Here is a 16,246-nt window from a genome sequence, read left to right on the forward strand (position 1 = left end):
AGGGTCTGTGTGATTCCAATGTATCCAAAAATTCAATTCAATTAAAGGTGATGTGTATTTAATATATTTATTTTAATTCAAAATTGGGTTTGATTTGGTGTTTTTAAGTCCACTTTGTGCACAGTAAGGATAATCAGGATTGGACCTACAGTTTAAAGTGGGATCTGAACCATTGTGTACCTCCAACCTGGCACCCCTCGACTACAAATTCATAATTGGGATATGGGAAACGCAGTAGTAGATAAATACCAAGAAAATAGTACTCACTTTTTCCGCGAAACTGTTTCATTTGTAGTTCTATTAATTTCATGTAATTCATTAATAGAACTACAAATAAAACAGTTTTGCAGAAAAATTTTCTCGGTATTTATTTATTTTAAGGTGCAGGGTTACACTTGCCAATTAGACTCGAAATACATCTATAAACACAAGTCTCGAATGTTACGGGATTATGAAAAACTGTTAATTGTAAAATAATTTCAAACTCAAATTTAACTAATCAATTTCAAGGTAACTTAATTTGCAATAATCTTCTGTCTGTCAGATAGATTGTTCTGTAAAGAACTCTTACAAAGTAAACGGATTGAGAGAATTTGGTTTTATTCTCCACACAGCTTTCTTGTCCTTCCTTGATAAATTAAAAGCTAAATTGTGAAAAACGGATTAATAAAGTTGCAATTTTTCATATCTATGGAGAAAAATTCACGTAGAATTCCCAGAGCTAATAATTCATGCAGAATTCCCATAATTCAAGGAATTCCCGGTGAGTAGCCACCCTCCATCTACTGACAGTGTTGCACAAGCTTTCTCCTCAACCTTTAAACAGGTCCATGACGACGACTTTGGGAAGGAGCTGAAAGCTTGGGACCAGTTTCTGCATCTCTTCATTATGCCATTTTTGCATTGCGTTAAAACATGATATATATTTTTTCCTTACAGGTATAACAAATCTCATAATGTGCTCATGGCAATTTATCCTCAAATGAACAATAACTGAACATTTTATCACATCATACAACACTGTTAGCTGTAATATTCAAATAGAAAAATATTTAAATTTAAACACCATAAATGAACACAAAAACTATGAATGTGGCATGCATAAGTATGAATCAACAAAGAGAAATAAATAGAGGTTCTTAAAATTTTAAATAAATCAACATACGTGCAAGCATATAAAAGCATTCAGGCTCAAATTTTCAAAACCTTTGTATTCTTCCTCATGAGACAGTATAGCAATGATGAAATTGACAGTAATTAAGGGTTCCTTCACATGAAGTCAGTGATTGCACATTTCATGCACATATGCTAGGTTCTATAGCAGGATATGTTGCTACGCACTGCATGTAGCTCTACTGAATTGCATGGTTGTGGATCATTTGAGACACATTTGTGGAGCCTAGATGGCTTGATGAATGCTCCACAAACATTTCACTATGTGGAACAACTGCTCAGATTGAAGCAACATATCTGATTATACAAGCTAGCGTATGTGCATGAAATGTGCCACTGAGTAGCAAATATGTTTGAAAATTAGAGATTGAAATGCTCAGGTGAGTATCTTCACCATCCTTCAAAGTCCTTGAATATGTTGATGATGTGAGGCACCATGTGAGAGACACAAATAATAGCAACAGAACAAGAAAATGCTACACTACACTACATCAGACAGAGACAAAAACAAAATATAAACACAAACCACCCAATAAATTTTTGAGATCCTTACAATCACTTCGCATGCCCATGGTCAGGCACTTCTGGAGGCGGCAGTACTGGCACCTATTTCTGTGGTGCTTAGTTACTTCACAGTTCATGTTACCACGGCACTGGTACCCTAATTGTTTACGAATGGATCGTTTAAAAAAACCCTTGCAGCCTTCACAACTAATGGCACCATAATGACGACCTACAATGAGAGGACATCTTGTGTCATATGTTTTTATTTAAGCATGAGCACTTTTCACCAGTATTATTATGCAAAATGTATATTACAAAGGAACATTATCACTTCATTATTCCTAATAGGTATAAGCCTCTGGCTAGACTAACACAGAGAAAGGTGCAGTGGATAAAGTGAACTTAAACCTTTGTCGAAACAAAATATGCAGTTATTCAGACCAGTGTTTGAGGTAACTGAAAGAACAGAAGAGCACATCCTCTGTGGGAAAATACAGGTAAAAAGTTAACAAAAAAGAAAAAGAAAATACTTGAATAACAAGGTGTTCCAAAAGAAGATATGCTAAATAAGTTTTGGTTTGAAGTCCACTTTATGCACATATAGGCTAACTGAGACTGGAACAACAGTTTAAAATGGGATCCGAAACATTGTGCAAGGTGCCTTCACTGGATATCAAACCCGGGACCACCTGGTTACAAGGCAACAACATTACCACTATGCCATCAGGGAGAGACAGCAGACAACATGGAAAGCCTGTCAACATGGGACTGGAAATGAATCATGTTTTCAGTTCCAGTAATGGGAATGCATTGGCAAAAGAAAACTAATATTATAATACATGACCCTGTGAAATTTTGTGTAATTATGGAAAATTTTGAACTTTGGGCCTTTGCTGCCACATATTCATCCAATAGCAACAAAAGGACTTTGTCAAACGGTGCTTGTTAATAATAGTAACAATGGATATATTGTTTAGTAATTCAAGTATGTCATACCTTCATATGCGTAATAAAAATAAAAGACATAACTGAAATATCATGTGCAGTTCTCAAGAAATGATGCATTAATTGCTCCCTTGCACTACTGCACCAACCATCCACCCTCAACAGAAATACAGGCTTGGTCAGAATATTGACCATCCAGCTGCTCAAGGTTAAGGTCAATAAAAGATCAAGATTTCGGTACAAAAACTGGGCACATTTCAGTATCACAAGCAGTATATAAAATGAAATTTCAGTTTTAAAATGGAGAATGTAAACCTAAATTTGATTTAATAACTACATGTATTGGCTTCTCAAATATTTACAGCCAAATTAATCAATTATTCATGATTTACATAATTCCCACAATAATTCAGACTTCAGAAAATGCCATCGGAACAAACTTGCATTAATTTTGTATTTTGCAGTTCACTTTACATCATTTTCGTAGCAAAACATGATAGCAAAATGCACCTTGCACCTTTCAGTTAATTGATTGATTGTTGTTTTAAGTCCACTTTATGCACAGTAAGGCTAATCGGGACTGGACCTACAGTTTAAAGTGGGATCCGAACCACTGTGCCATGTGCCTCCACCAGGTATCGAACCCGGGACCCCTTGATTACAAGGCAACAATGATACTACTGCACCATCGGGGAGGCCCTGCACCTTTCAAAACCATGAAAAAATTAATATTATAGCTAGAGGCACATATTTTTGGTAAATAAAAAGGCAAAATTTCGGTACAAAAACTGGGTCAATTTCGGGTTCAAAAGCGGTAAATAAAATAAAATATCGGTGTTATAGCGGTGAAAAAATGGATGAAAAGTGGTATATAAAAAGACATATTGGTTTTAAAATTGTGAAAATAATGCTAAATTTGATTTAAAAACTACACTTATTCCACAGAATTAACATTTCACTTCTAATAGCACATTTATGTAGTTATCAGTGTATTAAGTTTATTTCTGTGTAAAGGAGTCCATTTTTGCTTCTCCAATATTAACAGCAGAACTAATCAATTTTCCGGGAATTGCATAACTCTCAGGATAATTCAGACCTCGGAAGGTGTCGCGTCGGTGAATAAACCCTGAATTTCGTGTTTAAGAGTTAATTTCGCTTTTTGCAGTTCATTTCGCATTATTTTGTGACAAAATATGGTCACAAAATGCACCTCACACCTTTCAAAAACATGAAAAATTAACACTACAATGTGTTTTTTCAAATTTCGTTTTTTCGTCAAAAACGAAATACGCATGCCCTTCATTATAGCAGATTATTTCACATTTTGTGTTTTCATCAAAAAAGACATATGCATATGTCTACAAATTGGACATAGGTACTATGAAAAGAATAGTTCTATATAATAGAATATAATAGTTCTTATCTTTGAGGGAACATACGGAAGTCTTTGTTCCACATCTTTTGGTCAGGACAAGAGTAATTTTAGTAATACACATAACTAGGGCTGAGCTGTTTACTACTTTGAACCGATACTGATATTATTAGTGATTCTCACTCATACCAATACTGATGCTTGCAAATTGTAACAAAAGTTGATTCAAATATTGATTAACAGTGAGTAAAACATTCCACTCCAATTATATGTATCTGCTTATCAAGAGTTTCACTTTAAAATATTCAAGAATTACATCAGAATATTTAAATACATGTTATGCAGTCACAAAATCCAGCTTTTCACACAATATTTGTGCACAATAAATAAACTCCCCAAACATATTGTGCAGTATTTTTGCAGATCCAGTGAAAGACCAAAATGCCAGAAAAGTAACAGTTGGTTATAAATTCCAACTGATACTTTCTGTTACCGATACATTAACATCAGTATCAGCTCAGCCCTACACATAATTCATAGTGCAGTACTACTTCAAATCAACAGAAAGTGGCTGGCCCCTGTGACAGAGTGCTTAGCACATTGCGCTATGATGTCAGAGGTCCCAGGTTCGAATCCTGGCCTGGGCATGGATGTTTGCGAGTGTCCATTTATCAATTTCATCATTATCAGCCATCCCCATCTTCACAATTAGCCAAAAGTGGCACAAAAGCAAAGTAAAGTAAAGCATATCAAACAAATCAAATCAAATCAACAGGAAGTGTACATAAAATTTTGGGGGGAACTCAATGCGAAATATATTAAAATATTCACAATGTTCATTAATAAAATTATATTTCACAACTCAAAACAGGATAGGAAATTCAAATGGATGCATGTTGAAAATACCCTTAATCAGACATCAAGGGAAATTATGAGGATTCACAAACATCTAATCATTAATGAATATGGAGTTGTGGAAATTGTATACATTCAATATAATATTATGACCCTCTTATTGGTTTGAAAATGCTATGCGAAATTCCTGAATTTTTCTGAGAATGAATATTTTTTTACCGTTACATCATGCCACGCTCACTAAAGCTAGTTGAAATGTGAAACTCCCTCCCCATGTGATAGCACTTCAAAATATATAATATTGGACTGGCAATGATGAGTGTGTGATTCAGTAAAGCTTTCAATACAGCCATAATTAAATTATTCTACAAGGATCATTCAAGTTTGAAAGAACTTGTGTGCACCAAAAATCAATGAATAACTGCAGCACGTTAAAAACATGTGGAGGGTGTAACATAATCCATCACCATATCCAGCACCCAGCATGATGTATTAGGCACACTGCAGCTAATATGACAATGAGCAGTGTGTCTGTAGCTGTTGAACAGCAGTTCTTGTAAAGGATAACATTAAACCACCAGAGATTTTGAGAAAATTGAAAGCACAGTGTGTGAAACAGTTCCACATATCAGTGTGCAAATGGTGTCACCAGTTTGACGGACGACTAAAGTTGGTGACAAATTTACATTTGTCAGACTCCAATCACTCAAGTGAGTATTGTACATGTTTCAGCAAGTGATGCTTACAAATCTGTGAATAACAGTATGGGACATTGAGACTGAGGTATGTATCAGTGCTACCAGTGTGGAAACTATCATTCACGATAATTTACTCTTTCACAAAGTTTGTGCAAGATGGGTTTCCCAGACAGCTGACATTTTGATCAAAGTGGAACATGAATAATGATATCCATGAGGAGTTCCTGAATCAGCTATGAGCTGACACTGATGAATTTTTGAAGTCAATCATAACATGTGATGAAACATCGATGCACAAATTTAGCCCAGAGACCAACACAAGCAGGACTGAGTTGTGGCAGAAGGGCCGCCCATCATCCGAGAAAGTGTAGAGATCTGTCTCCTGAAAAAAACCTTGGGAACTGTCTTACGGGACATGCAAGGTATTATTCATGTGGCTTTATGAAGAAAAGGGTCACAATTAATGCAAGCATTATTGCACATTGATGAAGAGTGCCTTACAAATGCAATTTGCAAGAAAAGACCTTTGATATTGTCCGGAAATGTCGTTATTCGCCATGACTGTGGCCAACCTCACATGGCCAATTTGACAGCAACAATTCTGTACAAAATGCACTGGGAGATTTTGCCCTGTGCCCCTTACAGTCTGGACTTACCTCCCATTTGTTTGGGCCCCTTAAAAAGCATCTGGGAGGGAAGCAATTCAAGACAATGAAGAAAGATGTCCTGCAGGCTACAGCAGCAACCAAAGGAATCAGCAAGATTCCCCAATGATGGCAGCAGTGCCTAGACACATACAGGGAATACTTTGAAAAACTCACATAGTTTGGTGCTTGTTGGGATCTCTGTTAAATCTTGAACAACCCTTGTATGTGGATAAGTTAAAATTTCTACACCCATATCTACAATTTTAACCTTCTAACCTTCATACAACCACACCCATAACTACAATTTTATCCTTCATACAAACAACACAAGAAATCAGTCTCATGCAAGTTATATTCCATTAAAGAATTGCTAATAATCAGCTAACTATATTCAATGACATGTGACAAATTTTACAAATAATGAACAGTTAATTAAAATCTGTAATTGAAGTAAGCAGCGGATACCTGATGCTCTGTCTCCACAAACCACACACAATTCCACAGCTAGGCCCAGTGAACGGGTCTTGTCAGAAACCAAGTTATTACTTGGTTCCATGTCCAATGAACGAGTCTTGTCAGAAACCAAGTTATTACTTGTTTCCATGTCCAATGGCTGTTGCAACTCCATTAAGCATCTGCTCCAATCAGCCAGAAGTCTGCAAATAAAGGAGAAAAAAACCTTGACAAAAATAATTTGATAAAAGGTCGAACTAGGTAATGGCATAACAGAGGCAAATAGGGATACTGGGGAAAATCTATGTCCATGGATTATTAATCTACATTATAGCGACACTGGATAAAAAAAACTTTGAAACTTCTGCATCACATCACCAATATTGACAAACTGATAAATGTTGGAATTCGAACAAGTGTTCTCGGGTTACCAGCCAGGTTGTCGATGTTGGCTTCCAATGTTTCGCGCACATACATTGCTCTCATCATCAGGGAATATAGAAATGGAGACCAGTGTAGGGTTAAATACGAGGGAGGATCAAATGAAAACCTTAAAAGTTTATTATAAATTTCAAATGTTGTGGTATTGCTATGAAAGTTGGCAATATTGTTTCTAACAGTATTCTTTTTCTTCAGTAGGTGGCAGAAGAGTCTAGTCAAACAAGTGCCAGCACAGGAGCAGTCTCAAGATGGCAGCCCCACTGTCCACATGCACAGCATTAGAACAGCGTTCGGTGATCCGGTTTTTGAGTAGTGAAGGTGTGAAACCAATTGAAAATCACCGAAGGATGGCAGCAAAGTATGGTGATTCGTGTTTGTCCCTGCAGCAAGTATACGAGTGGTGTAGGAAGTTTAAAAGTGGCATAACATCTGTGGAGGATGCTCCTCGACCGGGACAGGCTCACTGCGTAGTGACCGACGACAACATTGCGCTAGTGGAACAGCTTGTAAAGGACAACAGGCATATTACCCTGAAAGAAATCGCAACAATATTGAATATGAGCTTTGGTTCAGCTCAACACATTGTGCATAATGTTCTGAATTTCAATAAGGTATCGGCAAGATGGGTCCCACGTCAGTTGACCGCTGAATTGAAAGATCGTCGCATCGATGCCTGTGAAGAACTTTTGCGTCATTTCAACGCCGAAGGTGATGCATTTCTGGACAGGATTGTTACAGGCGATGAGACCTGGGTTCACTATCATCAACCAGAAACCAAGAAAGCGAGCAAGGAATGGCGGCATAGCTCTTCGCCGAAACCAAAAAAATTCCGCACTCAACCATCAGCAGGAAAGGTCATGCTCACTCTCTTCTGGGATTCTAAGGGAATAATTTTGGAACAGTACATGGACAAAGGAGTGACAGTAACCAGTGCCTCGTATTCAAACATGCTGAAAAATTAACTTCGCCCTGCAATCAGGCGTAAACGGCGAGGCCTTTGTCCTCAGGAGTACTCCTACAGCATGACAACGCCCGACCACATACTGCCCGTTTGACCGTTGAGACTATCGATGACATCAAATTTGAGTGTCTCATTCATCCACCCTATTCACCAGACCTTGCCCCCAGTGACTTTCATTTGTTTGGACCACTCAAACAAGTGATGGGCGGCAAATATTTCAATAGTGATGAAGAGGTGAAAAATGCGGTGCACGAGTGGCTACAATCTCGATCAAAAGAATTCTTTCACCATGGTATCCATGCACTTCCGAAAAGGTTGAATACTTACATTGAACGTCAAGGAGACTACATTGAAAAATAAGTGGTACGATTTCCTTTTCATTGTTACATTCTAGCATTTATTGCACTTTTAAGGTTTTCATTTGATCCTCCCTCATATATGAATATTATGGGGCGGAGTTTTGGATTCTTGTCTTATTGGCTCGCTCTTGATCCTGGTGTTCTTATTGACTGGAGCTTTTTTTTTACGGAGGAGTGGGTTCCAGGCGTGACTGAGCTGGAGTCCCACGTCCCTGTTGAGATTGGTGCTTTCCCGTGATATGGCTATGGATTTTTTTACTAGTCAGTCCCAGTAACCGGCACATTTGGCTATTATTTTGATGTCAGCAAATAAAACCCTGTGTCCGTCTGTGATGCTGTGCTCTGCAAGTCCTGGCTTTTCTGGTTGGAATAATCTGATGTTGTGCTGATGTTCGGTACGTCACTGTTCAATGGTCTTTGGCCTATATATGGTGTCCCACACTCACATGGTATGAGATCTTCTCCTGGAATCCAGAGCTCCAGGTTATCCTTGACTGAGCAGAGAAGAGCCTTGGTCTTGAGTGGTGGTCTGTGAATGGTCTTTACTCCATGTCTTGCGATAATTCTACTTAATTTCCAAGAGGTGTGCCCAATAAAAGTATGTTGAATTGGGACATTCTCCTCCGTTGCTGCTTGCAGGGGGGTGTGCGGTGAAGGAACCACATCCTCATATTCGGCTGGTCCGGGTGGTGACAAATCGGCCCTTGTAAGGGCCACACTGTTGTCCAGGGTTGGTCTCTGCTGCAATGTCATTGCCTTGGTGATTGTCTTGTTGTCTTGATGTCACTGATGTAGGTTTTCTTCATCTGAAATGGTTACTGCTCTGTGGGCTAGTTGTTGAGAACTGCAAGATGTTGAGCCTTGTGGTGGAAACTATGGGCATTAAGGTAGAGTTGTTAAGGAATTCCTGGAAACTATGTAAAGCCAGTCATCCATGTGGCCAAACAACGAATGGGTCATCCACATATCTGTAAACAGGATGGTGGATGCAGTGCATCCTAAAGGGCTTTGTTTTTAAAATGCTGCATGTAGAAATTTGCTATGGACGGTGAAAGTGGTGAACCCATGGCCACTCCGTCAGTTTGTTCATAATATTTCCTGTTGTAAAGGAAATACTGTCGAGGTGAGTGTGTAGCGAAAGAGGTCTAGTATGGCTGGTGGAAAGTGGCTCCCCAGACGTTCCAATGAGTTTTTCACTTGCGCTCTTGTGAACAAGGAAATAACATCAAAGCTGAGTGTAGTTTTCGAAAACCTTGAGTTTCTTTAGTTCTTGGATGAATTCAGTTTAGTTCTTGACATGATATCCACATTGTCCGACTAGAGGTTGAAGCAGGGATGTGAGGTATTTGGCAAGGTGCTAGGTAGGACTGGCTATAGCACAGACAAAGCCAACACAGATTTAGCCTGGCTGGTAACCAGAAAACACTTGTTCGCCAGGAAAGCTACAATTTCTATTTTTGATAAATGTCCATCTGAATGTTCTTAAATCACAACTGCTTGAGATCCTAAACAGTTCCAGGAAAAAAAAAAAAACTACTTTCACAACTTATGATTCCAATGCCCTTAATAAATGAAAAGAAGAGATAAAAAGGTGGGGAGGAGGCCATATAAATTCAGAGGAACCGACGTCCTGGATTATTTAATGGTACCAGGGCATTAAATGCATATCCTTGAAAGTATGTGGGTGAAGGCAGGGTGGAATTATCTGCATCTTCTTCTGACGGTTCCTTAACCCATATTTTTTTATTTAAAAAAAAAGGTAAAGTGCTCCCCTGTGCATAGCACCACACAATGAAGGCGTATAGGGGGTGTGGGGGTAACGCCCCACACTTTCTTGATCCGGTCGTGAGTGGGGGTGATGTGATCAGCATCACGCCCCTGACCGCCTTTACCCCCCAGGGTTTACCCCAGGTACCCATGTTATTCGACGCTGGGTGGGCGCCGGGGCCGCTTCCATAGTTAGAAAAGTTCCCGGTCATACTATTTGAGTATATTAAAGAGTTAATATAGAAACTACTACTACTGCTGCTGTAACTCCATTCCTAAATAACTTTCATAACAACATCCTACAACACCTAACAAAGCAAAAAGCAAAGCTACATTTATTTCTCACAGATAGCTTTTGCGATCAACTGGCCCCTTTACCAAATTTACTGGGCTTTTTAGAGTCATTCTTTTTAATGGATAATTTCAAATTGAAATTTAGCATGAGTGGAATACAGTAGGGATACATTTAAGGGCTCTCTGCATCTTCTTTTATTTGTCACACTCGTATTTCCACTGTATGGATTCTCTAAAGATCCTTCATCCGTTATGTCTGTTTTATGGATTCTCCGCAAATTTTTTAAATGTTTAGCTTTCCTTGCCTAAAAACAGATCTGTGCATTACTAAGTTCAGTATAAATGCAGAAAGTTTCCCGCCGTAACAAAAAATGTAAAAGAAATACAGTTTAGAATATAATATTGTCAGTTTGGTGTCCCAATCTTTTATTTGGTAATTAAATTCAGATGGCAATCTGAATGCACAAATTATCTGAATACTTGTGTGTGTATCAGGAATAACCATATTATCCAGATATCCATACTATCTGGATATCCAAATTATCCATATATCTGAATTATCCATTCGGATTATTTCGATATCTGAAATGAATATTGGATAATTTGTAATATGGATATCTGCTATCCAGATTTTTTGGTCATCCCTAGAATATAGCTATGGTATATTTCTCATTGGGCCAGGTACATATTCCTGGAAACAGAAGAGTTCTTTGATCAACGAATTAGCAGGGTAAAAATGAATCAGAAGCACAAGGACCAGACTTGCAGAAAATGTCTGATGTTCAGCAATTTTCATGCATATTTTTTTTTTTTGCATAATTCATAGGCACATTTTTCATTTAGCAAATTCTCTCACATGTTATCGTCCGATACACAATAATAAAAAAAACTTTTTCTGTGACATTCTAATTATCAGTCCTGATTTTCATTGAATTGACTGAATTGTTGTTATAAGTCCACTTTATGCACATAAAGGCTAATCGGGACTGAACCTACAGTTTAAAGTGGGATCCGAACCCCATTGCCATGTGCCTCCACTGGGTATCCAACCCATTTTCATGATGTGAAACTTTTAATGCACACGTGTAGAGGTATGAATTACTTAGAATGAAATCTTACAAATACCAAACAATAAGACTGCAATAATATACATGGTGGAGAAAATCACTGTACCAAGCTGTGAAGGCCAAGGTCCCAGTTAAAATCTTGGGCAGTGAATGGACAGTTTCACTTTTGTTGCACCATCCATTTTATCTGTTGATTATTCAACACCATCATTGTGATTTATCCCAGATGTAGAATTTACATAAAATAACAAAAATATGAATAAAAATGTAATACACAAATGTGTAAAATTCAGGCATTTGCAAGCTAGTTAAATACAGTGGAACCTCAAATTTATGTTTTCCAGGGGACCAAGCTAAAAATTCTTAAAATGCGGGAAACTGTAAAATCGAGGGAAATTTTACAACATTTTGCTATTTTGAGACCATAATGTATAATGCAGGAAAATATAAAATCCTAAAAGGTAAAATTGGAGTACCACTGTATTAATATTACAGTTAAACAGATGTGTACAATGAAAAACATACCTAATATATATACAGAAAGTAGTTATGATGGTATATGATCATACACGTATCACTAGTGATGGCCCACATCGTTCTCTAGCACACAGGCCTTGGGTGTGATGTATGGCGTACACCTCCAAATCCTGGGAAGCAAACCTAAAAGAGAGTGGAAAATAAATTTAGAAATGAGCAAAGCTGTAATGAGCAACCATCAATTAAAGCAAGAAGTAACAAAAGGAAGATAAACCAAAATTTTGTTTGACCAAATATGTGGGTTGTAAATTTAGAAGTGGCAACACTGTTGGGAAGATAACACTGAACATGCACATCAATGCATGGAGTGTGAAAAGTCGTCAATGGAGTAAATGCTGGCGTATGTGTAAGCAACTGAAGTGAACAGTGTGTTGTGAACATCCAAAACATTTTGCGAAAGTACAAAAGCAGTCTTGGTGTTCCATTACAAAAATTCATGGGGATGTGTGAAACCAGGGTGGATAAAAATCATTCTTGATTTGTTTTTTAAATCATTCTTGATATTTTTTTTTAAATTTAACACTAAGAGGACGGAACCCATCGTTTTGATGGTTGACTTTTTTTATTAATAATTTAGACAAATGTTAATTTTACTGCAAGTCTTCCATATTCTGCAACTTTTACTAAATATTTGTGCTCCACACTTCTAGAAAACAAACTTTTATTCCATATCCAAAGGATACTACAGTGGATTACTGCTATAAGTACGAGCACCCATCATTTTGGCAGGTACAATTATTTAGGCCCACATCTGTAAGAAACAGCAGATTAAATGTGCAAGTGAACCTATGTTCATTATTGTTCATATAACAGACGTATTTTCAAATAGAATGTTAATTCAGACCAAATGGCTTGCCTCATAATGCCTTTGATGTATAAGATGGCCAATATAAGTGTTCAACATTCTGGATATCATAGCCATCAACTCCCTCATCTTATACAAAGATGCAACGACCTAGAAAATTTGGCACAGATCTTATTTCAATTTAGCAGAACAATTGGCTGCACCTTCTGTGGTGAAAAGAAGACAGATCCCTTCTATGCCAATTAGTGCACCCCTGAGAAGTGACACCCACAAGACTTGCCAGATCGGAGGCTGTGAAAATAGAAACAGGTACTGAAACCTTTGTATGAACTGTAAGAAATATGTATGTGGTCGAAGGCTGAGCCGATATTGATGCGTCGGTATCGGCTGATACCAGTGGCATAGGTATCAAAAAGTATCAGTTGGATTTCGTATGATACTGGCTGATATGTTTCCAGCATTTTGGTCATTTATAGGGTCCACAAAACTGCTGTGCAGCACTTTTGCAAAATTGAATAATATTGGAAGTTATGCAAAATTTGAAGTTTCCATTGATATTGCACCATTATTATGTAAAAAAAATTATTTTCTGATTTCATGACAAGTATCTTTATATTCTGATGGGTTTTTTTTTTAATATTTTAAATGAAAATCCTGGTAAATTGATGAATACAATTGGAGTGGAAGGCTCACACACTAATGTTAATCAATTAAACAACTTCTAATTGTCACAATTTTCAAGCATCAGTTTCGGTATCAGTGGAAATTAGTAAGAATATTGGTATGGGTATCCAGTCAGTGGTTTATCTGTAATGTGGACTTTGTACTGAACAGGTGTACTATACTTGTCATTGATGCTTTGATGCTTCTGGTAATTTTATTAATTAAAATGTAATGATTGTAATCTATGATTTAACTGAATATGAATAACATAGCCCTTCTGACCTGACTATTTGTTTCTCATGCGCTCCTCTATTATCCACTGCATGAGGAATACTTTGTAAGAAATTGTTATAATGATGTGAAAATAAAAATATTGTTAAAAAAAAGGTGTAATCCAGCTTATGGAGCAGGACTTTTGGGTTCGGTAGCATCCAGCTGATCTCAGCAGACACCATATGACAAGAAAGGAGACAGACTTTCTCCTACCCTTGATGCTCTGATCATACATATCTGCATATACATGCATGTTGGACAAGGAATATACCATGAATAATAACTTTATATTCATACAATATTGTAAGGAGACGAAATTGTACTACAGTGAAGTGGATGTTGATTGTGGTTGAAATTAATTAATTAATATTTCAATGTGTTCAGTGAACAATGTGGGTTTTGCTTTTTTCTTCTTTCTTTCTATCCTCTGCCAGCCCCCGTCCCAGAGTAGTTAGCATATCGCGCTGTGACACCAGGGGTGCCGGGTTCGAATCCTGGCCTGGACATGGTTGTTTGTGAGTGTCCATTCATCAATTTCATCATATCACTCATCCACATCTTCGCAAATTAGCCAAAAGTGGCACAAAAAGCATAGTAAAATAAAGCAAATCAATCAATCAATCTTTTTTTTCCTGTGTATATTCGGTACAAGGTGATTTTATATATTTGTATGGGATAGAAACTTGCAGAAACTCCCATAGACTTTAAGAATGAGAACTTTTACACCCACATATGGAGTTTGGAAACCTCCAGAGAGCTGAGCTCGCATAAACACATGGGCATTAGTGAGCAGTCGTCAAGAGAAAGTCTTTGCGGGAGGAACTGTGACACTCGGCACGCTGTTCTAAGTGCTCTAACACCAACATTAGCAGTTCTAATACCCAGTACATCATGTATTTGTGCATGGTAGTTATTAAATCTGTATATATCATCTTTGCGTGTCTGTTCTGATCCATGCATCGTACAAGAACTGAATGAATTTCAGATTATTCAGAACAGGGTGGAGTGCAGCAAGGTAGCCACAGCTGTGGGGCTTTCTGGATACTGACACTCGACAACCACAGTAAAAGAACAAAAGTAATAAAAAAAAGGAAAGGATATATCATGAAGAAAACAGAAAAGTGGGAGAAGCATACAGTAAAAAAAATGGTTCTATTTAAATGCAACCAGATTTATAGAAGTTGAAAAATGTACACATGAATAAAATCTAAATTTGAATGATGTTCCTGTACTCACATATCACCAGTGCAATTTATTAAAATTATAATAAATATAAAATTAACAATTTAGGTTAAAGCCAAAAACACTACAATTGAACCAATAAGACAACCACTAATTTCATTACAACTTACTACAGGCTCTATAAATCGTACCCTATGCACACTTCATAACACCATTGTCAATAATTTCACAGAAACATTAATATCAACATATATAATAAATATGGAACCAGTCAGCAAGAAATCACATAAAGGCACATAACTTATGAAGAAAATTTTGGACTAACTGCTCTTGCAAGAGAGAAGGCAAATTCAGCTTTCACAGATTCAACTCTGTCCTCATATAACCAGCCTCTTAAAACATGAGAAAAAAATAAAAGAGTTTTAAGACTGACTGTTGGGGGTTTTGTGAGGCTATTGTCAAAGATATGGTATACCTTAAAAGTGGTTTTACTAAGATTGGCAAATCAAACATTTCTGCATGTGTAATGCCATGAAGTCCACATGCAAGAATTGAGGAAACAAACTGAAAAATCTGCAGTCTGCAATGAGCACTACTACATAGGTAGGAAGTTGCAGAGTGAATCTGTGCATTGTCAGGGTGGCTACAAACAAGCAGAAATGAAATTCCCTGACTTTTCCAGGACACAATTTACATTTTCCCCAGACAATTATAAACTAAATCCATGTTTTTGCAAGTGGAAATAAGAAAGTAATACAGACCCAGGCATGTATTGTATTAAGTACCTATATTAGCTTCCAAGAAATTGACTTCATTTGTGTATGATTTGCACAAACTGCAAAATAGTGAATTTGGAAAATTATTACAATTCACAAGCATGGGAGTGATTATGGGATTTTTGATATGTATATCTGATTATTCTTAAAGTTACCACTAAACGAGATTAGAGTGAAGAGTGATTGATGAAAAAATACATTTTGTAATTTATCAATATCCTTAGCCTTTTGTTATTATATGTTGATATTTCCACTGCATGCAGACTCATTTTTTAATGCATAAACCTACTTCTCTTTTCTCTGTAAAGCAAACAACTTAACCTTTGCACATTAGTGAAACAATTGAATAGTACAAAACAAAGTGTCATATTTCCTTACATTATCTATGGGAGTTCTCCTTCAGTACAAACATTCACAGTATATCCAAGTGAAGTACTGTGAAACTGACAACATACAGTTATACCATTATTGCTG

At 37.1% G+C, this 16,246-nt stretch overlaps 1 protein-coding gene across 6 annotated transcripts in view; it reads right to left on the bottom strand.

The window, feature by feature from the left end:
- Hr78 (Hormone-receptor-like in 78) overlaps positions 1–16,246 on the bottom strand; it is a 136,166-nt gene that overhangs the window by 77,195 nt on the left and 42,725 nt on the right. For 4 of the 6 annotated variants that reach the window (XM_083117481.1, XM_083117480.1, XM_083117479.1 and 1 more), the window contains exons 3-5: positions 12,062–12,196; positions 6,660–6,850; positions 1,700–1,906 (exon numbers count right to left, since the gene is read on the bottom strand). In XM_083117481.1, the coding sequence (XP_082973607.1) occupies positions 1,700–1,906; positions 6,660–6,822 (370 nt within the window). In that variant the 5' untranslated portion in view covers positions 6,823–6,850; positions 12,062–12,196. The remainder of the gene's footprint in view (positions 1–1,699; positions 1,907–6,659; positions 6,851–12,061; positions 12,197–16,246) is intronic. The other 2 variants (XM_083117483.1, XM_083117482.1) reach the window with 1 other exon arrangement.

Source organism: Lepisma saccharinum, chromosome 2, assembly GCF_977018435.1.
Source record: "Lepisma saccharinum chromosome 2, izLepSacc3.1, whole genome shotgun sequence".
Lineage (NCBI taxonomy): Eukaryota > Metazoa > Arthropoda > Insecta > Zygentoma > Lepismatidae > Lepisma > Lepisma saccharinum.